This window comes from Podarcis vaucheri, assembly GCF_965113315.1.
Source record: "Podarcis vaucheri genome assembly, chromosome: 10".
NCBI classification, from domain to species: domain Eukaryota; kingdom Metazoa; phylum Chordata; class Lepidosauria; order Squamata; family Lacertidae; genus Podarcis; species Podarcis vaucheri.
In genome coordinates, this window is record NC_138748.1 from 24,280,727 (window position 1) to 24,308,674 (window position 27,948).

Sequence of the window (27,948 nt, forward strand, 5' to 3'; positions counted from 1 at the left end):
ATCTCCTACAGCCAGAAGCTGCGGAAGCCCCACTGGACATTTGGGTTCCAGAAGAACGTTCGCTAACTGGAACAATCACTTCCGGGTTTGGGAGCCAAAACGTTCGAGTTCCAGGGCATTTGAAAACCAAGGTACGACTGTATATATAAAAAAAAACCTTTGCCAATATTTAGGAGGAAATGAATTGTTTACATTGCTCCCACATAAAAAAAAACACCAATATTTTTTACCTGTACTTTAAACCCATTAAAACCCAAGCAGAGAATGCCTATTTCATAGCACAGTATTTTAACCAACAGTCCATGTCAGCAGTAGTCCATTTGAAAACAACAACACCCTGTTATTAAAATTAGATTTTAAGACAGCAACACCAAGAAATGAGTTATGCAAGTTTTAGATATCACATCAGACTTTCATTTTATGCAACTAACTATATTTCACAACTAACATTGTACAAAATAGATAGTACCATTGTGCCTGTAGAAGTACTGCAGTTAAAAACAGAAATAAAATACAATACTACAAGAAACCAGCAAACATCACAATTGTCAGGGGCTACAAAATTCCATTGTTCTAGCTGAAATGATATTAAGCATACGTATTTAATATTTTGGGGTTAGATTTACTACCAAAGATCCCATCTAATTTTTCACATTGGTTCACAAAATAAATATTTTCAATTAATGATGGTTTCCCCTGTAACAATACTCCAATGGATTTTGTACCAAATCTGATCCAACAACAATAAAAACGCTAACAACCTAATCCTATGTATATCTTCTCAGAAGTAACTTCCACTGAGCTGAAATGGGCTTACTCCCAGCTAAGTGTGCACAGGATTACATCTTAAAATATGCCAGACATCCTCTTGTAACTTTGTTTTTCCAGAACACTTACTGCTGTAAGCCCCAAAGTAAAGCAATATATGGGGTGGGAGTTTTTGCTGTTGAATCAGTCTATTAAGCTTTTGCAGATGCAGAGCCCTGAGCACATGTTTGGAGAGGTACAAGCTAGGATGTTTTCACAACTGATGCTAAAACACCTTCACCTTTGTAAAGTGCAATTCTAAGTATGTTTACCCCAAAGTAAATTCCACTCAATATAACGGTCCTTACTCCTTAATAAGTGTGTTTAGGACTACAGTCTCAGATAAGTATAAATGCTCAAGATTGTGCTCATGGGTTTTAATCCTATAAATACTTACCTGGGAGTAAGTCCCATTGAATTCAGTGGGACATGTCTAAGTTGACATGCACAGGATCCCACTGTCAATTTATAATGCATCACTTCCAAATAGTTAGTACGCCATACAAGTGGGAAAGAATCATTTTTAGATAGAATGTACATTGTCATCAGTGGATGTCCATTTGATGGGCAAAGTCATGAATAAAAACACCCTTAGAATTACAAACCATGTCCCCTCCCATTCTACAGTTCTAATGCAAGAATTATTAATTAATTTGTGCACCAAAACACTTAACTGATTGTAAACAAAATGGCAAAACCTATACTCATAAAAATATTTTATTGGAAAGTTTACATAATACCGACTGGGACTGTAAATCTTGTTCTGTATCTATATATTGCTAAATGCATAAATGTTCACAACTATGTCAAAAACAAAGAACTGCATTTTTCCTATGATTTGCTCTATAATATTTAATAAAGGATTTTTGTTTTTCAAAGCAAAAGGCTGATATAGGAACAAATGTTATATATACACACTACTTGCTTGCTTATTTATTCACTCTGGTGCAACATTTAATATCACTGGCTTGGATCCAAAAGGCTGCACAGGGAGTATCCACACACATACACAGAATGGCTTCCAAGGCTTACCACCTTTCATCTACAGTCCCCTGCACCACCCACTCCCAAGGCTCCAAAGAACTTTGGGAAAGGGATCCATTGCAGTGCAATGAGCTATGGCTGGAGAAGAAAATGGAAACTGCAAGCCTGCATTAAAACTCTTCTATAAACTTAAGGCTGCAATCTTATATGCACTATCTGGAAGTAAGTCTCACTGAACTCATTGGGATTTACTTCTGAGTAGACATGTACAGGATTGCAATGTAAAAGCCTCTTTGGATCCCAGCCTCTAGCTGAACTGATATATCACTATAACACTGAGCAAGTCTGGGAGAAGGAAAGAATAAGCCAAATGAGAACATTATCACGTTTTGGATGTATCAACAGCAGTTAGATATTAAAATCTAGATTTAAAAAGAAAACAAAACAGAAAATGCCTAATAATTTGAGAACAAATTTCTGTTCAATAACATAGAATACCAGTGTATAAGGACAAGGTAGTACTATACTTGAGTTATAAAGCTAAACAATTAATGCTTGTAACAGATTTACTTATTTTTCCCTTGTAAACATTACAATAAATGTTCTAAATGTGTGAGGAAAATATTGGAGAAGCCAGCAACATAATTCAGTAACAGTAATCTAGTAAAATGTGTCAGACATTCGCAAAAATTCATACAAATGTTTTTTTTTATTTAATAACATTTTTCCTATTCAACCACACCAAGTACCAGCAGGTGTTTTAAAGATAATCATTACGAAAAGTCTTTTGCAGCAATAGTTGATTAAGTTGATCTTTGACTTGCATACATATAACTATGTTTCACAATTCTCAAATAATACATATTTAGGCAGCTTGAACTATGTTATAAAAAAATTCAATTCAGTACATGCCAATAGTATAGAATCCAAGAGTTGTGTTAGAATTCACTAAACTAAAGGTGAAAATGGACTTACCAGTAACACTGCATCAAGAACATTCAAACCACATTTTCATGGCACCTTTGTATATGAAGATTAAAAAGTCATCTGAAAAGGTTTTATAGATTACAATGAAATTTAATTTCACTGCTGCACTTGTTTTGTATAAAACTGCATAAATCATATTTGAGTAAACATACAAATCGTGCACTGTGGATAACAAGTCATGAAAATGTGGTAACTGTTGGCAGAAGTTGTGTACATTTGCAAGTTTGGAGAGGAAAGACTAAAGAAACTGGAGTAAATAAACTTTAATGAGATTCTCCATTCAGTGATGAGGCTTCTCCTCTCGGTGAAGACGACCTGGACATTCCTCTCTCTGTATTGTCAGAACTAGAACCGCTCTGGCTGTGCTGATCTGCAGAAGCTGCACTGGAAGCAGGTGGTGACTTTGTTTTTTCCTTAAAGTCTGTAATAATGACTGTCAGATCACCAACAGTAACTTCCAAGTGTTGGGCGCTACTTCGATCCACATTTTTCAACCTGGGCCTAGAGTAATATAAATAATCAAGGAGGTAATTCATAAATCATCTGAATCTCTTATGTTAAGGTTATATTTGAAGCCCAAACATATGTAAGAATATTCTGAATCGTATCATTGGTCTACTCTAGGATGACATTTTTTAAACTTAATCTGACAGCAGTTCTCCAAGATAATAGATGGTTTTTCCCAACCCAGTTCCCAGGGACCTTGGATTGTATCCAGCACTGAACAAGTGGCATTCCACTTGCTCAATGGGACTTCCCTTTCCTCTCCCCGTATTTCCCCAAAGTCTATTCCAGAGGGTCCCCCCAAATCCTCTATGGATTTAAAGGGCAACATGCACACTTCATATAGATGCTGTATGCTCCCTTTGGCAAGAGAAGTGTCTGGCCACTGTATTCTGGACCAGCTGAGGTTCCATTGAACCATAGTGGCAAAATCCTCATTGTGTAGGAAATTTTGAAGCCACTACATTATGTCTAGCTGGAAAAGAATGCTCCTCTCTACTATCACAACCTGCAATTCAACCTACAGCAATTGGGGGAGTGCAATCCTGTTCCCAACAAGCTGCACACCTATTCTCAGATCAATGTCTCATCTGGATGGAGTTTCATTCCCTTCATATGACCTCTCTTGGTGGCCTCAGGTAGATAGAGAAGGGGTGATAAGATGGACTAATTTCAAATTCTAATTAAATAGTAATGGTGTCTATCAATAATGGTTACTTTTATTGAAGATAATGTGGGCAGCAGAAATTTACACCCCCAACGCATGGGGGTGGTGTGGTTTCATAGTTGGGAGTAATGGTTCGACCATGTTTAACCAACTGGCAAAGCTGCCTTATATTATAAGACAATTGACCCTGGTTATATTGCATATATAACAACCATCTGACTGTATTAGCATATACTAATAAATATAGTTTAGATTCTGTAAAAATATACAGGTTTCTGCTGCCAGTGGAAATTCATTCCACCATCTGAACCTTTTTAAAGTGCACAAGTGCAGTGTGCATATAGTTTGTCCAATTTTCAGACACCTTATTGACTGACTGCAAATTTCTTTTTCTCAATCTGAGGCCAATTAAAATGTGTAAAAGGTGAAATCTCCGAATTTTATTCCCTTTGTATCTTACTTTCCACTTTGCTGAAATGCTTCTCACTATTAAAAGACAGACTTTCATGACCAGAATTTTAAGAGGAGGTAAAAATGCTGGTACCAGATTTTTCTAGAAATCAGGGTATTATTATTATTATTTATTAAATTTATATCCTGGTCTTCATCTGAAGATCTCAGGTGCCATTTAAAAAAATATAGATACATGAATGATGTGCTCAGCAACATATGAACATAGATACAGGTATATATTAGGCCCTTTCTGAAGATACACTTTCCTGTGGTTTGATTCAATCTAACAGCGGAGTACCTAAACATCGCAACTATGTGGGTAGGGATCATTGTGTGACTCTTTACCCTTTTCTAAGAATTTTGCAGAGATTATCTCATTTTGTTCTCTAAGTAACAGAAAAAGTAACAAAGTTTACCTTGTTTTCTTGTGACTGTTCTTTTTGCTAGTCGTTTCCTTTTCACTTTTTTCTTTTTCTACTTTGTCTTTTTTCTCTTTCTTTGATTGTGTAGGGGGCACAAATTGCTGCGTAACCTGTTGTGCAACCAGTTGAGAGACAGGTCGAGGTTTCCTGTGTGTAAATGGATGAGAGAAATTAAACTCCCTGGCATCAGTAAATGCAGTAAATTTCTGCACGAAAATTATTTTTTTGTAAATTGATCACAGTTAACAATACACCCATTCCACACAGAACCCTATTTAGATTTGTGAATGTAGGCTTCATTTTCTAAAGAACAAGTAAACACACTTTGAATTTCTTGAAACAGTGAAGCCTCTCCTCCCCCCAACAACTTCCACTGGCACAAAAGTTTGTAGCACAAAAGTATCTTTAGTCTAACTAGACTAAAATATAATGCACATAGGAAGAAAGGAAGGTGTGCTATATCAAGTAAGACCATGATTTAGCTCTGCATTTTCAAGACAGGATACAGCTCTCTAGAGTTTCAGGCATGAGCCATTCCCAGCCCTATCCAAACAAAAAACAAAAAATCCCAGGGATTGAACGGGGGACCCTTTGCATTTGAAGCATGTATTCTACCCACTGAGCTATGGCCCTTCCCCAAGTCCCAGGAAAATTTCTAAAAAGAAAACATTATCCCATCAATGACCTTAAGATTTCTATTGAAGGGTATCCAATTTGCAGAACTCTAAGGCTAGCCTTTTTTGATAAAACCTCTGTGCGCTACAGTGGGTACAGCCACTTGACAATCTCATGCACACACACGGGATGCATGAACACACAGCCCCCTTCTTCAGTTGATCCATGCAGATAAGCTAAGGATGGGTTTTCCATCAAATGGCTGATTGATGACTAGATAGGGGATAGTCTGCATCCCTGTACTTATTTATTAACTGCAATTATATAGCTACCACATAACAGGTGTTCTTTGGGCAGCTCACAAACAAATAAATAATATAAAACTATAGAGCTGTATCAACTGAGTGCTACTCAGAATAGCTGAACTGAAACCAGTAGTCTGCATCCAATGGTGTTCCTCAACTGACAGTGAAGTTTTCATGGAGTGATGAGGATGGAAACCATTTTCAGCAACGCCGCTTCCCACTGCACTCCCCTCCTGCCCTAGCCTTCTATAAATCTGTTCCAGAAAGTTAGGAGACCCTTCAGAGCAGAGTAAGAGAAGACAGAAGGCTGCAGAGAATTTCTGAAAATCGCATGCTTATCTGTTGCATTGGTAAGAGCTTTACTGCCAGCTGACAACACCTTTCATACAACACTAAGGATTTTAGTTCGTCATTTCCACTGATTTCAGTACAACCTATCACAGGTTAATTTTAAAAGACAACTCAAACGACATGTCTTACATATTTTTTGGAAATGCAATTTTTTACATAAAATTTCACTGAATTAAAAAAGCAAACTGCAAAAAGTTGCCAAAGTATTTCTTAGAAACTAGTCATTTAAGCTTACTTAACGCGGGTGGCACTGTGGTCTAAACCACTGAGCCTCTTGGGCTTGCCGATCGGAAGGTCGGCAGTTCGAATCCCCACAACGGAGTGAGCTCCTGTTGCTCTGTCTCAGCTCCTGCCAACCTAGTAGTTCGAAAGCAGGCCAGTGCAAGTACTGTAGATAAATAGGTACTGCTGTGGCAGGAAGGTAAACGGTGTGTCCGTGCGCTCTGGTTTCTGTCACAGTGTTCCGTTGCGCCAGAAGCGGTTTAGTCATGCTGGCCACATGACACGGAAAGCTGTCTGTGGACAAACGCCGGCTCCCTTGTCCGGAAGGCGAGATGAGCGCCGCAACCCCATAGTCGCCTTTGACTGAACTTAACTGTCCAGGGGTTCTTTACCTTTTACTTAACACAGATTCTCTAACCAACAAAACTGAAGTAAAGAGTATTCTAATTTGTAGGTTCACACTTTTAGACATACAGTGATAAATTCATTCATGCCCTGGACAAGATAAAGCAATTGGCAAAGTTAAAAAATAAAGTAAAATAATCATTGAGGCAGTAAAGACTGCCCCAATCCTAAACAAGCAAACTAGCATGTTTGCTTGGAAAACCAGAGGAACATTGTTGCAATCCCAGCAAAATATAATTTTTCTCAACAATAGTGTAAAACTTAGGTTCATCCTATCTAAATAATGTACATATTGCCACAGCATGTTTTAAGATTGGGCTATGGCTTTCCTGTAAAGGAGAAAGAAAAGAATAAAACATTATCTAGCAAATTAAAAGACTTCAAACAATATGCATATATAAAAGGAATACTTATCACAAATGTACAATAGTAATGTATTCTAAATAGCATCATAAAAAACTGTATGTGCTCAAATGTTTTATTAAATATCTAAAAGGATGATGGAATAAATTACTAATAATTGAATGATGGCAAAATAGACCTTGTGAACAATATTTGTATTACACCACTTTTTACCAATCTTATTCAAAAACAAAGCAGCAAAATTTTGGCAAAATTGCTGTTTTACTCCAGACGTGTTATTGTGGGACATGGAAAGCAGTTCTTAGAGTTAAGATCCATTTTTAATATATAATATTTTTTATTAATTTTCACAATTAAACATTATCATCGCACAAATATAAAAAGAGAAAATAAACCAAAAAAGGAAGATAATAAAAGATAGAAAAAAGGAAAATAAAACATTTTCACACCATAATAAATTCAAATTTTGGGATTACTTAGATCCCTCAACTTCCCCCCACTCCCTCCCCTGGGTCTTTTGTATTATCTTAATTTAAACATGTCAATAATTTTAATAGTTGCCGAATTTAAACATTCTCCTCAATATTACAAGTATTTTTTAAAAAACCTGCTACTGTATTAACTTCCTTACAAGGCTTTTGTAAGTATGCAATAAACATCTTCCATTCTTTTTTTTATTTGTTGTCATCTTGATTTCTAAGTCTACCAGTTAATTTAGGCATTTTGGCATACTCCATTCATTTAAGTTGCCAATCTTCTTTAGTAGGGACTTGTTCTTCTTTCCAGTGTTGGGCTAACAATATCCGTGGGACCGTTGCTGCATACATAAACAAATTATTGTATTCTTTTGGTATATCCATTCCTGTAATACCTATTAAAAATGCTTCTGGTTTTTTAACAAAGGTTATTTTTAACATTTTTTCCAATTCATTGTAAATCATCAATATAAAAATTTTGGGGGAAATGATTTACAGAGTTAAGATCAATTTAAAGCAAAAACTGGACACAAGTTTAATCTTCTAAACAATAGAATACAAACTGAATTAATTAATAGAGAATAAGATGTTACTGCTAAGTGACCCTTGCAAAAAAATTTAAAAAGCCCTTCCACCCTCAAATTAATTCACATGAAGAAACACAATCACCCACTGATCTTCTGCAAGCTCCAATAATTAATAACTAAACTAAAGCCAAATCTTCTATTTGGAAAATTATCTGAGGCTGGAAAATTCATATGCAATCAAAAGAGATTGTCAATTCATTAAATACACTAGGCATAAACGAATACAGTAATGGTAATATTATGGAGGTAACAGGTCACATGTCATCCCTGTGCAAGATCCACTGAAGTGAATAGGATAGGGCTTGTATGAAGTATTCCTTGCTAGACTACACCTTGTATCTACTGACATTTAATTAAAGTTGATTATGTATATGACTGTAATTAATAAAAATCAGACTTCCTCACCCATGAGACTGGACCGTTATTACTGATGTTTTCCCCAAATTTGGTTTTAATGATACTGATTTTTATGTTGCATCTGTTTTTATTATACTGCTTTATTGCTTTATGTTCTATTTTTGTAATCCACTTACGCGTTTAGAGATGGTTTTACATAAGGCTATAAACCTGTAGTCTGAAGGCTTAAACTCACATATCTAAACAGGGCTAAATATATGTAACTGTCTATTGGATCACAGCCTAAAATTACTCAAGTACTGCATGGATTGTATCCCTTGGTGATGGTAAGGATTCCATCAGCAGAATGGAGAAGGGTGCAATTCTCAGCAATCCCCCTTACCACTCTCTGCTCTGTCCTGGAAGGTCCCCCACCCTCTGCAGAAGACTTAGGGGTCTACAAGCTGCAAGTGAAAATAGCTGAAAATTGCTTCTCTGTTAAACTGATTGAAACCTTGCCATCAGCTGAGTGACAGCATAAGATAAAACATTTTATTTCAATTTCTATGGGAAGGCCAGTTCTAATTTCTGAAAGCGGCTTTGCCATTTATCTATTTATTTGTTTTTGGCACTATGTAGACTACTTTCTGAAATTTTTATTGGAATGCTAAAAACTGCTATATGTCAGTTCTTAGCCAAACATGTGGGACTAAGTTCATTTCATTAGTCTTAAGGAAACTTAATCATATTTAAAGATTATAAGAATCATTATTATTGAAATTAGCTACCTTGCACAAGTTGCTGCGAAGATGTGTGGAAATATGTATGGACTGTATTATGCAATTTCCACCACTGAAAACCAACCAGAGGAGAAATGGTCTGGGTTACTAGCAAATATTTGCAGGCACCTATGGTGGGAAAAAGAGAAGGCTGGACAGAGCTGGTGTTTCCACACTGCATCTGCAGAAAAGCTTCTGACAACCAGTGCAATCTGATTACAGTTCACATTCATTGCCAATGCCTACTGCACTGAACGACTATAACAGGATGTATACGGCTTTCTGTACTACTGCTCAGCGGTGCTTGCCAATACAGATTCTAGAATACTGCTTATTGGCAGTGGACAGGCTTTGCATGCACAACCACAGGATTCTAGTTTCTTTTAAAAATCATTTTATTAATCAGATTTATATATACAGACATTTTTCTTGTAATTGTAAAAGTGAGCTTAAGCACCTGGATAACCAGATTTGAAGTTGGCTGAAAAGCAAATGACATACATGTCACCTTTGATCCCTGGCCCAAAGAGTCCCATGTTTAAAGCTCCACTTTAAAACAGCTTGAAAAACAAACTATGTCCTTGATTTACTCTATTTCCCAGAAAAGCAGTTAAGGATACATTCTCATTATTACATGTTTATTGTAGTTATCACTAGCAAGAGCTGCAGCTTGCAAAGTTTTAATAATGTGTTTTATTTCTCACTCTAATGTTCAGTAAGTTTGTCTAAATGAACCCACGTTATAAAATGAGGCACTATCTTGTACTCCATTACCTTGTAAAAGTACAGCAGCATGACCTTGGTCAAAAACAAGAGTGGTGATATGTATAGGAAGCACACCAGTGGAAATGAGATTCAGTTACTTCCTCTGCCTCACTCAGGGACCATTGCCCTAGGACAGACTGACAGACACACACATACACACAGAATATGCCTGGTCAGTTTAATTGCTAACAGTCATTTTGGCTGTTCTTACCATAAATTAAAAGAATGAGAATAACTCCTAAGCTGCTAGGAAAACACAGAATAGCAAAAGACAGTTAAAGAAAACGCTGTAAGAGCTAGCAAGAGGTTTGTATTTGTGATCTGAATTACTTGGGGTAAGCATTAGGTAACAACTGAATACAGCTGTAGGGTGTTAAAATAAAATAACCAGTTTGGAGGCTAGTGTACAGGATTATTTCTTGGCAACTTGCACAGAAGACTCAAGTTCTATTTAGAACTTTGTTCCTGTATCTTCTAAGTCCTAAGACATAATCCACTTTTTATTGCTGAACACTTTGAAAATGTAGAGCAATTTCCTTTCTATATTCCTCAAGTCTTAAATTTTGAGTATCTTCCTGGAAGCCTCATTGCAGAATAACACAAATAATGTAGACTTTAACTGCAATATTCTGGAAATCTGTAACTAACTCTTTATTTTTTCAAAACAATGAATACTAGCTGGCTACAATGGTACCTTGGGTTAAGTCAGTGTTTCCCAACCACTGTTCCGCGGCACACTAGTGTGCCGCGAGATGTTGCCTGGTGTGCCGCGGGAAAAATTAAAAAATTCGAAAGATTTTTTTTTTTAAGTCAAATTTTCGATTGGGGCGCCATCACTAGATGACCCCTGGGGTTCCCTCCCTCCCTCCCTCCCTCTCTGCGCCTCCCTCCTCCTCCTCCTCCTCCGGGGAGGCCCTTCCTGGCTCTCGGCCAAGGCTTGGCGGCTGCCACTCACTCACTCGCTCGCCCACCCGTCCCTCCATCCCTGCACCCGGCCTCTCCCCCTCCGTCCCCAGCGCGGGGGCTGCCGGGATCCGTAGTCCCCTCGCCCTTGGGCTCCGCGCCCGCGTGGGGTGCGCGAACTACGTTTCCCAGCGTGGCCTGGTGGGCCGGGCGTTTGTTTGAAGCGCTCTTCTCCCGGCCATGGAATGAGCGCAGCGGCGGCGGCCGGGCGGGCAGGGGCTCTTCCGTGCAGACCCCGCGCAGCCTGCCTGTGCCCCCGCGGAGATTGGGCGGCAGGATGGAGCCCAGGGATCCCCGCGGAGGCGGAGCGGCGGAGGCTGCCCCCCAGGTAGGGCTGCGTCGGGGGTTTTTTATTTTTGCAATGCTGCATCCGCGCTGGAGTGGACGCATTGGACTGCGGGGAGACCCCTTGGCGGGCGTGCAAGGCAATGCATGCGTGCAGGCGTTGCATGGAGTGCAGTGCAATGCAATGGCAACGCGGCACCCTGCATGTATGCATGCAACTTCCACCGGCGCTCCGGACTTGGCAGGTGAGGGGGGTCCCCAGTGGGCGGCAGAGAGAGCCGGGAGGGCGAAGGGGAGCCGGGGGGAGCAGCGCTGCTCCCCGAGCCGAGCCCGGGGGGAAACTTCGGCGTCGTTGCGCCGGGTGTTGGAAGCGGAGGCTGGCGGGGGCCCCTCACCTGCAAAACCTGGTCGCCTCTCATATATTTCGTGCATTGCATTCATCGCCCGCTTTCTCCTCCAAGGAGCTCCCGGGGGCGCGCGTGGTTCTCCCCGTGTTATCCTCGCAACAACAGCCCTGCGAGGTGGGTCAGGCGAGTGGCCCAAGGGAGCACCCAGGGATTGTCCTGGCCAGGTGGGGTGATTTGAACCCTGCTCTCTGCCCGGTCTTCGTCCTCATTTAGCCCCCACATGTGCATGACTGAGGTTTTCCCCCCCTCGTCTTGGCTATGGTGTGAGTCTGTGCTGTTAATTAATGGGGTTCTGCCTTCGGAGAAGATGAGCCAGCCCTCAAGGAGGTGATTATGTAATTTGCTAGCAATTCATGTCCCTTCCGGCGTGACGCTGCGCGCTGATGTCACGGGGTTGTAATGGTGGTGTGCCTCGAGATTTTTTTCATGAAACAAGTGTGCCTTTGCCCAAAAAAGGTTGGGAAACACTGGGTTAAGTACTTAATTCGTTCCTGAGGCCCGTTCTTAACCTGAAACTGTTCTTAACCTGAAGCACAACCTTAGCTAATGCGGCCTCCTGCTGCCGCCGTGCCGCCGGAGCACAATTTCTGTTCTCATTCTGAAGCAAAGTTCTTAACCCAAGGTACTATTTCTGTGTTAGCAGAGTCTGTAACCGGAAGCATATGTAACCTGAAGCGTATGTAACTCAAGGTACCACTGTATATGCACTCAGCAGCTGAGTTGTTTAGTAGCCTGTAATGCCTATGGGGCATAAAAACACAGCAACACCTAGTTAATGCCATGCTATTACACAATCTAAGAGACTATCAGCAGAGATCCTGTAGAGGAGACTAATTCAGCACAGGGCCACTAGAAGGATACTAAAGAACTGCACATCTGAAAGAGGGCTATAAAGTGCACCATTGTCCTATTTTCATGCCTTCTGAGGAAAAAGCCCAGGAGCCTCCCCATTTACATGATATAAGTGGGTTAGAAATTCAAGAAGCACACCCTTCAACTAGAACCATGCCTTCATATTATTATATAATGCCTATCCCTATTTCCAGGGATGAAGGCATACCGTTTTTTACCTTCTTACCCTAGCCTTTAGTATCCTAAAGTGGGAATTTCAGATGTGGTGGCTTACAATATCTTACAAAGTATATTGTGTGTATGGATGTTCCTGCTTTTAGGTCAGTCTTTCCTTGTATTTGTAGTTAATTTCTCTCCCCCTGCTCCCTTTCTTTGCATTACTAACAATAATTATTCATTTATTTGCAAGATAGCTGATACTTCCTGCATATGGTAAGGTCTGATTGCACCCTAAAATCAGAGTTCAATTTTCATTCCTGGGAAAATCTAGGGCACAGTTCACCAACCTGGCCCCCAAAGGCTTTCATTGTTGTCCCTAAGCAGATGTCCCCAACTCCCTGATTTTTTTTTTGATTTTTTTTAAGGTAAGGTAGATCTCTAGCCTGCTTAGAAAGAAAGTTATGGGGCAAGACGGTCAGGACCTTTCAAGCAATTTCTGTGAAGTGAGTGTGAGCATGGTGTGGCCACTTTTGTATTTTCTCTGATTCTGAGGAACACTCCCTGTTGCTATTAGGCAGCATCACCATCAGAGTGTGAGTGTGTGTACACGCATTTGTGTTACTTTATAAAAATATTGTGTGATCTCTACAATCAGAAACAGCAACACATAGCTCACTTCCCTGGTACACATAAGATGGTTTGGGCCATCTTTCTCTCTAAGTTTGTGTTATGTCGCACTCCCCTTGGCAACCATTTTGTGTTATCACAAACACCCAGCAGCTTTTTTTGTGACTGCCACCCCACAGCACTATATCAAGCTTCAAAATGCGCTCACTGATCCAAAAAGGTTGGCTACGCCCAGGTTTAGGGCTTGCGTGGTCTGCCTATGAAACTGGTGTGATTAAGAATGTGGTTCATCAGTTTAGCTAGTGCTGTTTTAACTCCTATCCGGAAGGAAGGCAGCAGGTAGACTCAGGTTATCAGTCATCCAGATTGTGATATAACTAGTTTCATCACATGGTGACTCACCATATGGTCCTGAAAGAAAACTGATACATGATTATGGCTTCTTAACAAGCCAGCTGAAACCACCTGGTCAACATGAGAATCAATAGAGCAATGCCAGAACACAGAACCAACTCAGGATCCTGCATCTGCTGGCTGGTGTTACTGTTCCTTTCATTGTAGTTTTGTGTATACAAAGTCTGAACTAGAATGATTATATTGAGGACATAAAACATAAAACAATTGACCAAATGGTATCTTAACTCTAAACAGTATACACAAGATAGCAGAAACAGCTAAAACCTATACCCTAAACTTGAATTGCCAGTTTAGGTTTAAAACCTACTTGTTACTTTGGCTGTCTCTTGCTGCAGTAAAAACAGCAAACAAGGCTCTGGTAAGACACACAGCTCTTTCCTTTCTTTGGACTGCAGCCAAAAGCAAGTTACATGAGCAGTAACTCCTGTTAGTGTTAAAAGCAAGCAGTGTGAAAATACAGCATCAAACATCCTTTTATTGTCTTCTAAATGGTACCCAGAAACTAGTTTTTAGCTCCTTATTCACAGCTCCCTAGCTCCATTTTACTTTTCTTTCAAATAAAACAAATTGACTTTCTGAAGTGTGAGACAAAAAAGACTTTCATTTATATTTCCGCATTCAAGATCTAACATCAAAACTGTAAGATAAAAACATCTGTAGCATATGTAATATACCATGTATATTTGTTATTTGAATATTCCAGAAGATAATTTCACCAATGATTAACTAAAAGAAAAAGACTGACATTTAACAGTGAATTAGAATCCTAAAGTTGAGTAATTCTGTAGTGACCAATGTAACATTGGCAAGCTTCTTTACCTATTTTGTATTTTAGCTAATATTATTTAACTAACTTTTTGTTAACTGCCTTGATCATCCCTACAAAAATAATCAAAAAGTATGCCACAAATTAAATGCTTTATTTTTATTGTGTTTTAAAAGCTGTGACCAATGTAACAATTTTGCAACCTGAAGAATTTGTAACTTAAGATAGGTGTTTTCTCTAAAAGTGGGAATCGGGATTTTTCCATTTGCAGCAATATGCATCAATAGCAAATATTTTATGGGCAAGTGTCAAACTTATGGTAGTGCTTATTGGAAACTGTCAAAAAAAATGTTTTCTGGAAAATGAACGGTGTTCAATTTTAAGATGACCAATGTAAGATGTGAAAATTCATTGATAGCCAAGCCATCTACAAATAAATGCCTCCAAAGCAAGATTCTGTGCATCTCACACTTTACTAGGCATTCATAAGTTGCATGTCAGCATCAAGTCCATGTGGGAAGTCAAAATGCTCACAGCAACTTAGGCTTGTTATTTGTTTCTGTTCAACCTAACCTCTGTCATTTGCAGGGAAGACAAATACCACAGAAGCCCTCCTATTTAAAAATATGATTTCATACTAATGAATATCATATTCCATCACTTGGCTAACAAATTGCCTTTTCAATTTACCAGGCTCAAACTCAACAACTTTGCCAGATGACTCCAGCGCATCAGTGGCTGCTTCTGCGCTTTATTTCAGCATAATCACATTTCCCATAGGGACATTATTCCCTGATTATTAAATAGTGTTGTGAGTTGGGGGGAGGGGGTAGGCTGCATGCTGAGACCTTTTTAATTCCTTGGCCCAGCTACTGTTAAAATCTAACCTAGGATTCAAATTCCTTGGATAGCGAGGCTAACTTCCTGGTGAAATAATGGGCCATTAAAGTAACAAAGGAAGTGGCTCGGTGCCAGACAATAAATGGGTTGACCCTTCTCCCCCAACTCGCTGATAGAAAGACAAAGGGTAGAATGGAAAGTTGAATTATGTGAGATAGAAGCTAGAAGCAATAGTCTGAGAAAGAGGGGGAGAGAGAGAGATGGTGATGATGATGATGATTTATTTATACCCCACCCATCTGGCTGGGCTTCCCCAGCCACTCTGGGCGGCTTCCAACAAAATATTAAAATACAGTAATGCATCAAACATTTAAGCTTCCCTAAACAGGGTTGCCTTCAGATGTCTTCTAAAAGTCTGGTAGTTGTTGTTCTCTTTGACATCTGATGGGAGGGCGTTCCACAGGGCGGGTGCCACTACCGAGAAGGCCCTCTGCCTGGTTCCCTGTAGTTTGGCTTCTTGCAATGCTTGATTTCTGCTTGAATCTCAGGCTGCAGCTATGAAAGAAGCAAGACTCCCTTGGGGTCTTAATGCTGTGAACTCCTCCATTGTAGGCTCAAGTTGTATCTATATGTGCAAATTAACCATATATCATAAAGACACCGCAGTCTCCACTGTACCTCATTCTGAAGGAAATACAACCCCTGGGTAAGTACCTGGAACCCCCCGGAACTTGCACCGCTCAGAGACTGGGGTGGCATGCAACAATATATTGACACATAATTATATTACCTTTCCTCTAAAAGCAGTAACATATGTTCACTCCGCCCTTACCAGATTTGTCATTCAGACCGTAAGCTTTTTGAGGGCAGGCACCTTTTTTGTGTAAAGCTCTGTAAGATGCTCTACATTGCTTTGGGGGCAATCCTATGTCAAGAGCCACTGGAATGAGCAACTTTGGATGCAGCAGATCTCCAATGGCATTAAGCAGCCAACAGTAGTTCAGCCAAGCATACACTTGCTTAACTTGCTCATTCTGACTCAGCTGAGGCTCAAGCCCGCTCAGCTCAACCACATGCCCTGGCTATTGGTGTACAACACTATTTTAAAGGCTTGTTTTCCCTGTGACAGACCTAGGGAGAGCAACAACAGCAGCCCCGCTGCTGAACAAAGTCTGGATCTGGTGTAAACGTACTTCAGCTTAATTTACACCAGCTTGCTTTGGGCCAGTTTCTTCTGCATAGGAATGCTCTCCTAATAATTACTACCATTTCAGAGAATAAAAGATGACAGTCCTAAAAAGAGGTTTAAATGACACCCATGTCAACACATTTATGCTAGGTAAGTTGCACCATTGTGGTGTTACATCATAAAAAAAATGTTGTACATAAAACACATTTCAGTTAATATCATATTTTCTTAATACCAAGAACATCAATGCGGAGAAATAAGTTAAAACATAGTTTTTCCTTTTCAATTGTTGGTGGAGAATGTATGTGCTGTGTGACTAATCCAACACACTCAACCAATTTAAGTTTTATTGGCCTTAGCTAGTATGATTTTGTTTGAAACATAAAATTTATAGTCATTACACCAATGAGAAAGCAAAACTATCAATGCAATCAAGTGTCATTAACCTTTTCTCTGTTGTCTTGGGAGAGGTCTTTTACTGAACTTTAGGGAGGGGAAATAGAAATATTTTGAGTTGTACATGGCACTGCTGTTGTTTTACTCACATGTAAAATGTCATTTTGAAAAACAGTTGCCAGATATTGAAACTTTCTGAAATGATATTTAAAATGATATAGAACGCATTAACTATACATGAAAATGAAAAATGAGTCTGCAGGTTGCCATTATCATGGCACTTCGCAGTTGTATTTTGATTTGCATTATTGTAAAATGGAGATGTAATGCAGTCATGTTTAAGGAGTTATTTCTTGATCACTATGGTTTTTAATGGATATAAAAGTCATGGCTAGCAGCCCTCATCTTTGACCATGTATTACAACTAAGCCATAACAGCCACTGTTATTTCAACTGATCCCTAGAAGAGAATATGCTAAAACTAAGTAACAGCATAAAAATAACCCACCAGTTTCTGTCAATACGTCTGTGGTTTATATGCATAGGATATAAACATAGGAAGTTATGCTGACATAAACCACATTCATAGGATTGCTTGGCCCATTAAAGATATCTGAAAGACCCTGGCCAGAAAAAAATAATTATCTTGATAAAGAAATATAAAGAATTTCATCAAACATTCTTTAACAAATTGTGGAGCCTTGTCAAAGTGTGGTGACACCTTATTTCTCCAATGCATCAGTATGTTGTTGGCTAGTAAAGCTATTTTGAATGATTAGAGGCTAATTAATGTATATCTTGAGGCAAAGACTTAATAATAATAATAGTAGTAGTAATAATAATATATTATTTGTATCCCACCCATCTGGCTGGGTTTCCCAGCCACTCTGGGCGGCTTCCAACAAAGATTAAAAATACATTAAAATGTCACACATTAAAAACTTCCCTGAACAGGGCTGCCTTCAGATGTCTTCTAAATGTCAGGTAGTTGTTTATCTCTTTGACATCTGATGGGAGGGCGTTCCACAGGGCGGGTGCCACTACACGATAAGAATCACTGTGATAAATTTGTGTTTCGCTTTGGAGGTAAAATCTCTCACATCCGTATTGACCACAGAGTAAGGAATGGATGCAGCTAGGACAGGTGTTGCTGAACTACAGCTTCCATCAACCCTGGTCACTAGCCATGGTTACTGGGGTTGAAAGAAGTTACAGTTCAGTAACAGCTGGAGGGCCAAAGGTTATTATCTATATTTGAGCTAGGACATTGTTGGGTCCTGTTATGGACACTTAAAAATTGGGTATAAATAATGCTAAACCATAATATTCCTGGTTTTTGTTGCAGGCATTGCTTTGATGTTAAAACAAAGGGAAAGTACCACCAGCTGAAATAATTTCTTGCAAAAATGAGTATTTTATTGTAGATGTATCACATCTCACAGTCTACCAAACAAAATAGAATTGCCTGAAATATAGTGTTAACAAAATATATTCCAGTGTTTCAATCTACAGGAGATGTGCAAGCCCAAATGGCTTCTGGCTGCAGATCTTCTTCAGTGATTCTCAACTATGGGCATAAATTAGATGAGCATCGAATACTAGATGCACTGCATTGCTTTCAATAAGAATGCACATCCAGATATACATCCTGTCAACATTCTGGAGCAAGTACAGCTGATGAAGGCATGAATGTTATATGAAAATTAAAAATCACCTGATTAGATTTTTCGTAACTCCCATGTTTTCATAGAACATGAGGAGAACTCTGCTGGCTTGTATCAATAGTCTTATCAAGTCCAGTGCTCTGTTCTCAACAGATGGCTTTATAAAGACAACAAGCAGTGAAATCTAAAAAGGCCCCAACATGATTATCACTGTTATTGCTGCACCTTAGATTTATTTTGTGAAAACATGAAATTACTTTATTTCTCTTCATTGATATTTATTATTGAATTTTCATGCACAAATGTTTTTACTTTTGAAAGCATACAGGGACTTTCACAATTAATCTTTATTTTACAATATTATGCAGTAGATTTCTTAGTATTCATATCTGTCATATAATCTAGAACAGAGTAAATGAACACTCATAATCAGTAAGCACATATATATTAATAAATGCCTAATAAACTGAAACTGCAAATTTCTGAGAACTTAATTACTAACATTTCTCACCACTGAACATTTAACAGATTGCCGTGTAGCCTACTGCAATATTTGGCAGTGGTTTTACAATGCAAAGCAATGCCCTTTGGGAACCATCTGAGGCTATCACTTTCACACAGAAGGCACTTATCCTCAAAAGCACAATAGCAAGGGAATTTGTTCACTGTATCACCTGGCAGTTATGACACCATACATTTTACAGAATACCAATCTTCTCAAATCTGAACACCAAATATGGTTTCAGACCTGCAAAATCTATTTGCATTTCATTTTATTTGAATGGATAGCATGTAATGTCTTTCAAGTGCAAATTTAGAAAGGTGTCAACATAGCTGTTGGAAACCTGATATTACATCTGTATACAGATTCACCCTAGAGCAATGCATGGCTGCCTATGTATGAATGTGAGAAGACTGTTATATATAGTTGCATGACTGACATGGACAAAAACTGGTCTTTTTGTATAAAATAGCAGCACAAGTTCTAAATGTTTTGCTTGCTTCTGAATTTACCCCTTAACATTTTATGCAAAAATCACCAATATATCTGACCATTTCTATTATTACTAAGTGAATTCCCTCCAAATTAATGAGTTTACTGAAACTCGTAGGTATCAAATTCTATCTATATCAAAATGTATGTATCAAATTGAAATATCTGATATTCTAAGGACTCTGGTGACTACATAATAGTTTATCACAACTGGAATCAGTCTCAGAAACTCTAATGCTGCTAAATTAGTGTTTTAAAAGAAAATGGTTATTGGTATCTGTCAATAATTTAAAGATGTTGCTTTTTGCATCTCTATCCAGGGAAGAATAAAGTCAAACACATATTCCTGAAGTAGACAAAATTCCTGAGATCTACAAATGAAGAGCGTATACAAATTAAATAAATAAATATTTGTGAAATACTCTAAAGCTAGTTGAGGCATAAAATAGATTACACCCATCACTTTTCAGAGTCCCACCATCCCCCACCAACTAGATGACTAGAAGTACAAGGTCCGTTTCCGCTGAATCCTCCTTTCTGACAAAGAAAGTGAATGGGACTTCATGATCTCTGTACTTGGAAAATTTAACAAATGTGTAACCAGTATATTCAGGTTTCCATGCCAGTTTGGTGCCAACAGCCTTTCTTGGATAAAGTTTGGTGTGTAAGGAAGTATCAAAATCATTTCCATACAGTATGAGTAAATGCTAGAGGCAGCCAATGCTCATTTTATCTCTTTCTAGATCCCTGACCTCTCATACTCTTTTCACCCACAAAACCACATTTTCCCTACCTCTTCTATTGAGGCCATTGCAGCAAGCGCTATACTCCTGTGCCTACCAATCTGAGAGCAAATATGCATGACCTTACTATACTGTATCTGCAGTTTACAAAAATATTTTTCATGCCTTGCATAATTTAATGTTTAATTCACTATTACAAGTTAAGGTGATGGCCATGAACTCAGCTAGAGCTTAACAGGGAACAGAAAAATTGGTCTGTTAATTAGCCATGATAAATAAATGGAACATTCATATTCAGTGGCAGTATATCTCTGCTTATCAGACACTTGAGACAAAACTAAAAGAAATGATTGTAACTTAATACATTGCTTGTAAGCTTTTAGATGCATCTGGCTAGCTGCTGTTGGAAGCAACATGCTGAACTAGATGAATCTTGATCTAATCCAGCAAGGCAGTTCTTCAAAATCTGTCACTTATTCAAATATTTTAATATCTCCAAGGACATAATGGGAGGAAAAGAAAAACCACTTGTGATGCAGCTGAATAGTACCAAAGGCAAGGAGGAAGCACTGTAGAATACCAGGCAGGTTTCCAGAAACCAGAAAAAAATAGTCCTTGATGCCAAAACTGCTTTATTTATGTATTTATTTTATACAGTGAGCTGCCAGCTACGATAATGGTGGAAAACATTAAGCATAGGGAAGCCAAGAGAGTATACAGGTTAGAAAGATCAGGCAAACTGATGTTTTACTGAAAATTCATAATGTGGAATCCAACTAAGTCACAATCAGATTAGGCCCACTGAAATGAGTGAACTTAAGTTACTCATGGCTGAGCTAAATCCACTGATTTCATTGTTCTACTCCAAGTATGGCTAGAACAGTGTTGACCAAACTTGGGTCTCCAGCTGTTTTGGGACTACAATTCCCATCATCCCTAGCTAACAGGACCAGTGGTCATGGATGATGGGAATTGTAGTCCCAAAACAGCTAGAAACCCACGTTTGGCCAACACTGGACTAGAACCACTGAAATTAGTGAATACTAATTATGCCTAAACAAGGTACAAAAATAGTAAGAGAAGGCATATAATATAAGCAATATTATCAAGGTTATTATGAAGATATCAACCTGAATAATTTTTTTGGTAAATCTCCACTCATTAATTTAATACACTTTGGCACAGATATTCAATATAACAATGTATGAATAAAGACATAGCTTTTATTATAAAACTGCATCCTGTAAGCCTTGATTAGTGGATGCAATCCTATGCCTTCTTACTTGAAATTAAAACCCATTAAACTCCATGCGATTTGTACAGGATCAAGACGCAGAACTGCAAGCCTGCACAGACATGTATCTCTCTTCCTCTCTCTCTCTCTCTCTCTCTCTCTCTCTCTCTCTCTCTCATGCGCGCACACACACACACACAGAGTTCTCCTATGACTTTTTCAATCTGGGGGTATCAGTTCAGCATTATGGGAATTGGGCAGGGGTGGCTAACATCTTTTGTCCCAAGGAAGCCCTCTGGCAACTGCATGCCAGTGATGGGTGTGGCCATCCCACTCTCTCACAAATACAGACACAGGATGCAGACCCTCCTGTTGATCCATGCTGACCAGCTGTTCAGAAGGGGTTATCACCCCCTGCCTGCTTATCAACTGATCAATCTGATGACTGATGAGAGGTTGGGTGGAGAGGTTTAAAACACACTGTCCACCCTAGTGCTGTATCTTTCTTCCCCCTTCCTTTTTTCCTTCTTTTTTTGGTCACTGCCAAAATTGGCAGGTCTTGGGAGAGGCAAAAAATGCCTGTGCCAGGAAACAGACACCCCTGATCTAGAGCTTTGGGGTTGAGTGCAATCAATGTACACATCCAGAAGGTGCTCTTAAATAAGTGTATGGAGGCTAAGGTCAATTGGATTGTATTAAAGAGGGCAAGAAGGCTTTGGAAGGGGTTAGAATGCCTGCGATAGATGGAGCTGAAACATCCCTATCTCTTCATTTTTGAATACGCCAGTAATAGCAGTAGCTAGGAAGCCATTTTTATAGTCTTCCTAGGCCTAGCCTCTTCTTGGAGAACTGAGACCTGGCTACACTGATGCATTCTCTTGTTATGTCCAGGACTGACTACATGTAATGTATGCTACATTGGGACTACAATGTAGACTATATTGTAGCTGATGTAGAATGCCACCACCTGCCTCTTACTGAACATTGGAAGCTGTGAGCCTATTCAGCCAGTGCTGCTAGCACATTCCTGGCTCAGTTCAAGGTGATGATGCTTTGCTCTAAAGATCTTTGTGGCCTAAGATACAGAGAAACTGCGTTCCCCTATGCCAATGCTGCATGTACACTTAAGGAATCAGACCTTGTATACTTTCACTTCACCAATAACAGCAGCTACCAAGAGGGGGCCTTTAGCACAACTGCCCTGAGGTCCCCCTGTTGTAAGCAGAAGGTGTTATTCTATCTCTGCCCTGCATAAGGTTTAGAAGATATATTGTCTCTTATTATGCCTAGGTGTATTGTTTTACATTGGTTATAAATATTGTTGCTTTAAAATTATGTTTTATTTGCTCTGTGAGCCTCAGCGGGCAAAAGTAAAGCAGCATATAAATATTCAATTAGTAAATATGTAATCATTCATGCATATGCTTCAGTGCATTAAATCTCAATCACGGAGGTTTAATAAACCTGTGACTTACTGGACTCTTAAGTACAATACTTCCACATTTTTCCTGTAATGCTGCTGCACAAAAGACTTGTTTTTGGATTGTACAGAATTTTCCAAGCAATGGAATGCATCGAACCTATAAGGGGTATGTAATAACCTAAAAAGGGTACATAATTAATTTTAAATGGGCAAACAATATTGCTGTGAGTAAAATAAACATTTCTACATAAATAAGCCATCTCCTAGCTGTTTGTCACAATTTAGTGTGACCGAGAAATAGAAATCATGAGACAGTTGTGCAGAGAGGACCAATCTTCATTATTAATGTCCAGGAATCACCATGGGTGGGGAATGGATTTACTTTTTCCCTCAAGAGTATCTCTGACTATAACCTTTTACATCCACTTAAATCTATGTAAATGGATTTTATCTTCCTCCAGGAAAATAAGTGTTGTATGGAGACAAAAACCTGACTGGGCCTATGTGTGGCCCAGTCCCAGAAACAGCTGCTGGGGTGGTCCTCTGACATGAAGCATCTGCCACCATTGGAGGAAGATGAAGAGCACAGGAAAATGTGTAACTTTACCAGTATCTGTTGGAAGGTAAAGGCAGAATGTGGAAGGTGAGGATGAGACGTGGAAAATATGTTTGCTTTAAGTTCCTAGACCTCACATGTAACCTAATGGAAGGCCAGTGTGGAAGCAAGAGTTATCTTCTTAGTCAGCACTGTAGAAATGCCCAGTTGCTGACTTGCTAGTGGCTCCTGTAGTCATCAACAGCCTATATGCCAGGAGCTGCTGTGCAGATAGCAACTATGCTTTCAAGGTGCTGACTGAAACAACTCCTGCCTCAGCCACTGCCTCCCAAAAATTACCAGTAAAGGCGTGTTCCCCCACCATGGTAACCCCAAAACAGTAGTTGGGAACTAATCACCTCAGCAGCTGCCATTCTCCACTCCTCATTGTCAGGTACCTCCCAGGGATTCTTCCTCTCTCCTCACACATATCCCACCCAACATTAGGAAGGGCATTTTGCTATTAAGGCAAGACATGACAATGGCCCTCACTTCAGCAAAATATCAGCAAGTATGACACAGACACGAACAACCAAGAGACTGTTTGTTGACACCCCCCTCTTGAAGTATTCTAATCCACCATGAAAAATAATTACAAAAGTCATCTTTTAAATGAGCTAACAGGGCTACACAGTGGACTATAAGCAGACCTCAAAAAGAAAATCCAAGCCCTTATCCATTTCTGTCTTCCCTTCAACAGAAGATGACTTATTTTTGCACAACATGTACAACGCACAGCATTCACATTTAGTCAGTTTAAGGGTTTTTTAAAAAAAAAATTATGTACATAGGGAATGCTATATCACCATGAGCAGGATTAAAAACAAACAGCAAACTCTCCAGACCTCTGCACTGTTTGTGTGATCACAGCAAAGCAAAGCAAAAAAAAAAAAGCTGAGGAGGGAAAGGAGCTTATTTTCTATCCCATTCCAGACTGCATGACTGGCAAATCGAACCATTGAGGGTGGTGCGAGAGAACGTGTGCCTCTAAGTTCACAGAAAAGAAATTATCTCTAAGCCTTGGGGGGGGGGGGTGAGAAAGAGACCATGTTTACTGGGCAAGGGCGGGGAGAGGAGAGGAGGAAAGGAAAGCAGACGGAGGAGGAGAGCGGAACGTAGGAGAGAGCTGGTGCCTGCAGCGCATCCACTCCCTCTCCTGTCACCCTCTCCTGAGGAAGAAGGAGGGAGGGAGAGCAATAAATAATAAAAAGCCTGCCCTGGTGGCTATGATGGTGGCGGCGGCGGCAGCAGCAGCAGCCTCCGGGCTCTGCTCTTCTTCCCAGCCGGCGGCCCCCGGACGCCTCTCCTCGGCCAGCCCCGCTCCCTCCCTCCTTGGGGATGCGGGTGTCACCAGCGCAGGCCTCTCTGGGCCGCTCACTCACCGGGTGGAGGTGCCCTTCCTCACATCGCACATCATGCACTTGAAGGCCTCGGCGCTGTTCCGGAAGGTGCACACGCTGCAGTCCCAATAGCCCTCGTCGGAGGACGGCTTCGGCTGCCGCTTCGGCCTAAACACCCCCCAAAAAGAGGGGGCGGCGATAAGGAGGAGGAGGAGAAGGAAGAGGAGGAGGAGGAGGTTTAAGGCACAAAACAAGACATCGCTCCCTTCCCTCCCTCCCTCCCACTCGCTCGGGGCCTCGCTTCGCCCCGCCGCTTGCCAGCTCCCTCTTCGCCGCCCCCAGCGCCCGCTCACCGCCATTCGCTGCGCTGAGGGGGGGACGCCGCCGGAGGCTTTGGCAGCAGAGGGGAGGGGGGGGAGAAGCGGCGGCGGCGAACGGCAACGGCAGCCCCCCTCACAGCGCCGCCGCCGCCGCCGCTTCTCCCCCTCAGCAGCAGCAGCGGCCTGTTGCGAGTCGGCGCCCGCTTCCCCTCCTCCCTGGCTCCTCACCTTGTGGGGCTCTTCTTGTCTCCCATGCCGGCTCCACAGACGCGTCTCCAGCCCGGCGCGGCCCTTTGTGTATTTGTCAATAAGGAGGAGCGAGCCGAGGAAGCGGGGGGTTGGCTCTCGAGGCCAGGCAACCAAGCGAGGAGGAGGAGCCGCCGCCGCCGCCGCGCACAGCGCGCGCCGCCGCCGCCAACAACAACGGCCGTCCGCTGCTTTACTGCGGCCGACACCGCCGACTACCGCAGCTTCCAGCTGTCGGGGGAACTCCTGCCGCCGCCGCCGCCGCCGCCGCTTCTCCTCTCCTCTCTCTTCCACCCCCCTCCCGCCCTAACCTCCCGCCTCTTTCTTCTCCCTCACGTGTCCCCCCGTCGCCAACCAGCGGCAGCCCGCAAGCCAGGCCAAGGCCCAGGCGCCCCAGACGGCGGTGGTGACAACCCTGACTGAAGTCGCTCCGACTGCGGCGGGATGAGGGGGGGAGGCGAGCGAGAGGAGGCTCCGGGGCTTTGACAAGAAGAGGACTCCGCTGGCTTTTTCGCGGGCGGGCGGGCGGGCGGCCTTGCTTGCTTGCGCGCGCGCGCACAGATAGCGCCTCAGGAGTATTCCGTGGCACAAGCACAACCAGAGAAATCCTAGCCTTCCCTGTGTGCCGCATTCATTAGCACCGAAGGAACGGCAGCGTCCCACTTCCAACCTCAGCCGCAGTCGCTGAGGTTGGAATTCGGATTGGGAATCCCCACGCTTCGCTCACCATGTAAACCCAAGGTGCCTCATGCCTTTGGATTCCGTGTTTTTTACACTCTTCCCCCGCCCGTGGAAACTGCAGTCTTCCAGCGAGGGTTTAGTGGCGGAGCCAATGGAAGTTTCTTCATTTCAAATGTTTCCAAGGCCATCGCCTCCCCCCAGGTGGCTTACATTGGATAAACATATTAAAAGGAAGCATTAAAGCATACAATTTAAACCAAGGAAGCATTAAAACGTACAATTTAAACCAAGGAAGCATTAAAACGTACAATTTAAAGCCGCAGTTTAAGCTAAGTAATAGCACATTCGCTTAATAACGACCGAAGACTCCCGACGCTAAAACATTTCGGTTGAAATCCAAGGAAAGCTCTTAAAAAGCTAGCATATCCATCCATATCTTTTACAGATAATATATAGGATAGAAGCTCACAAATAATAACTATACAGTCACTACTGCCCACCAGCCTTACAGTACTGATCTTAAAGGTGGGCACAGGAGTAGCAGCTGTATTTTAAACAGGGCCGCTTCATATATGTGTAAAGGTAAAGGGACCCCTGGCCATTAGGTCCAGTCGTGACCGACTCTGGGGTTGCAGTGCTCATCTCTCTTTACTGGCCGAGGGAGCCGGCGTGCAGCTTCCAGGTCATGTGGCCAGCATGACTAAGCCGCTTCTGGCGAACCAGAGCAGCGCACAGAAACGGTGTTTACCTTCTCGCCAGAGCAGTTCCTATTTATCTACTTGCACTTTGATGTGCTTTTGAACTGCTAGGTTGGCAGGAGCAGGGACCGAGCAACAGGAGCTCACCCTGTCACAGGGATTCGAACCGCCGACCTTCTGATCAGCAAGTCCTAGGCTCTGTGGTTTAACCCACAGCTCCACCTGCGCCCCTCATATACGTGTAGGCGGCTCAAATAAAGTCAAAGCCCCTCTTAACACCCATGTTAGCGTTTCAATCCAGATCAGGTGCCCTGCACTGGCAATGGGGAGTGAGGCCTTGAATTCAAAAGACAAGCTACAAAGTAAATGTATAGTTTGCTCCAATGCCACCTTCCATGCCAACAGTGAGGATTAGAGAATCCTTACTTTAGCCATGCTTATTTCCTTAGGCACCGAAACAGCTGAAAATACCCCCTTCCATTTGGTATATGGCTGTGGCTATGTCATGATTAAGGGATGACCAATCTGTATTAACAGCACAGTCTTATACACGTTTACTCAGAAGTGAATCCCAATACTGTAAGATCAGTGGGGCATATACACCCAAGCAAAGGACTGCAGGCCTTAGTGATGTCCTCAGTATACACCCAGCATTAAGGGATGAAAATTACCCTGAATGTGATTGCAAAATAGTGTTGAAGTAACTGCACTGTTATTAATATGTAAGAACGCCGTGTACTGCTTGCTCACCCAACTTTATTACCCTGGAAGAACGCCTGGAATGTTAGAGCTAATACTGGCTGATACCCATTATTGCAAAGAACCTCGTATTTTGAGCACTTCAATTTGCAAACCATTTGCACTGTTTTTGCATTTTCTTGGGAGTAACTTCAGTTGGGTTAAAATATGCTAATAGCCCAAGAACAGTGCCTGACACTGCATGCCAACTAAGATGAAAAAACACATCTATTAGTATAAGTCACGTCTCTAGTCCATCCATCTAACATACGTACACCCTGACATTTTTAAACTCCAGCAGCACAGTGCCACGGTCCTGCCACAGCGAAGCACATTTAAATCC

At 41.2% G+C, this 27,948-nt stretch overlaps 1 protein-coding gene across 1 annotated transcript; it reads right to left on the minus strand.

Moving 5' to 3' along the window:
• Positions 1-1,508: 1,508 nt before the first annotated feature.
• On the minus strand, positions 1,509-25,956 carry YAF2 (YY1 associated factor 2). Its single transcript, XM_082239902.1, has 4 exons — positions 25,471-25,956; positions 24,965-25,090; positions 4,819-4,971; positions 1,509-3,279 (listed from the first exon to the last, which is right to left on the minus strand). Exons 1-4 carry the CDS (start codon positions 25,494-25,496, stop codon positions 3,042-3,044), a joined length of 543 nt encoding a protein of 180 aa, XP_082096028.1. The 5' UTR covers positions 25,497-25,956; the 3' UTR covers positions 1,509-3,041.
• Positions 25,957-27,948: the final 1,992 nt, after the last annotated feature.

Excerpts from the sequence above, each read along its gene's own strand:
- YAF2 (XM_082239902.1), bottom strand. The coding sequence starts at position 25,496 with ATGGGAGACAAGAAGAGCCCCACAAG. Across the intron at positions 25,091-25,470 it reads GACAAGAAGAGCCCCACAAG|GCCGAAGCGGCAGCCGAAGC; the intron begins GTGAGGAGCCAG and ends GGGGGTGTTTAG. Across the intron at positions 4,972-24,964 it reads AGGAAGGGCACCTCCACCCG|GAAACCTCGACCTGTCTCTC; the intron begins GTGAGTGAGCGG and ends ATTTACACACAG.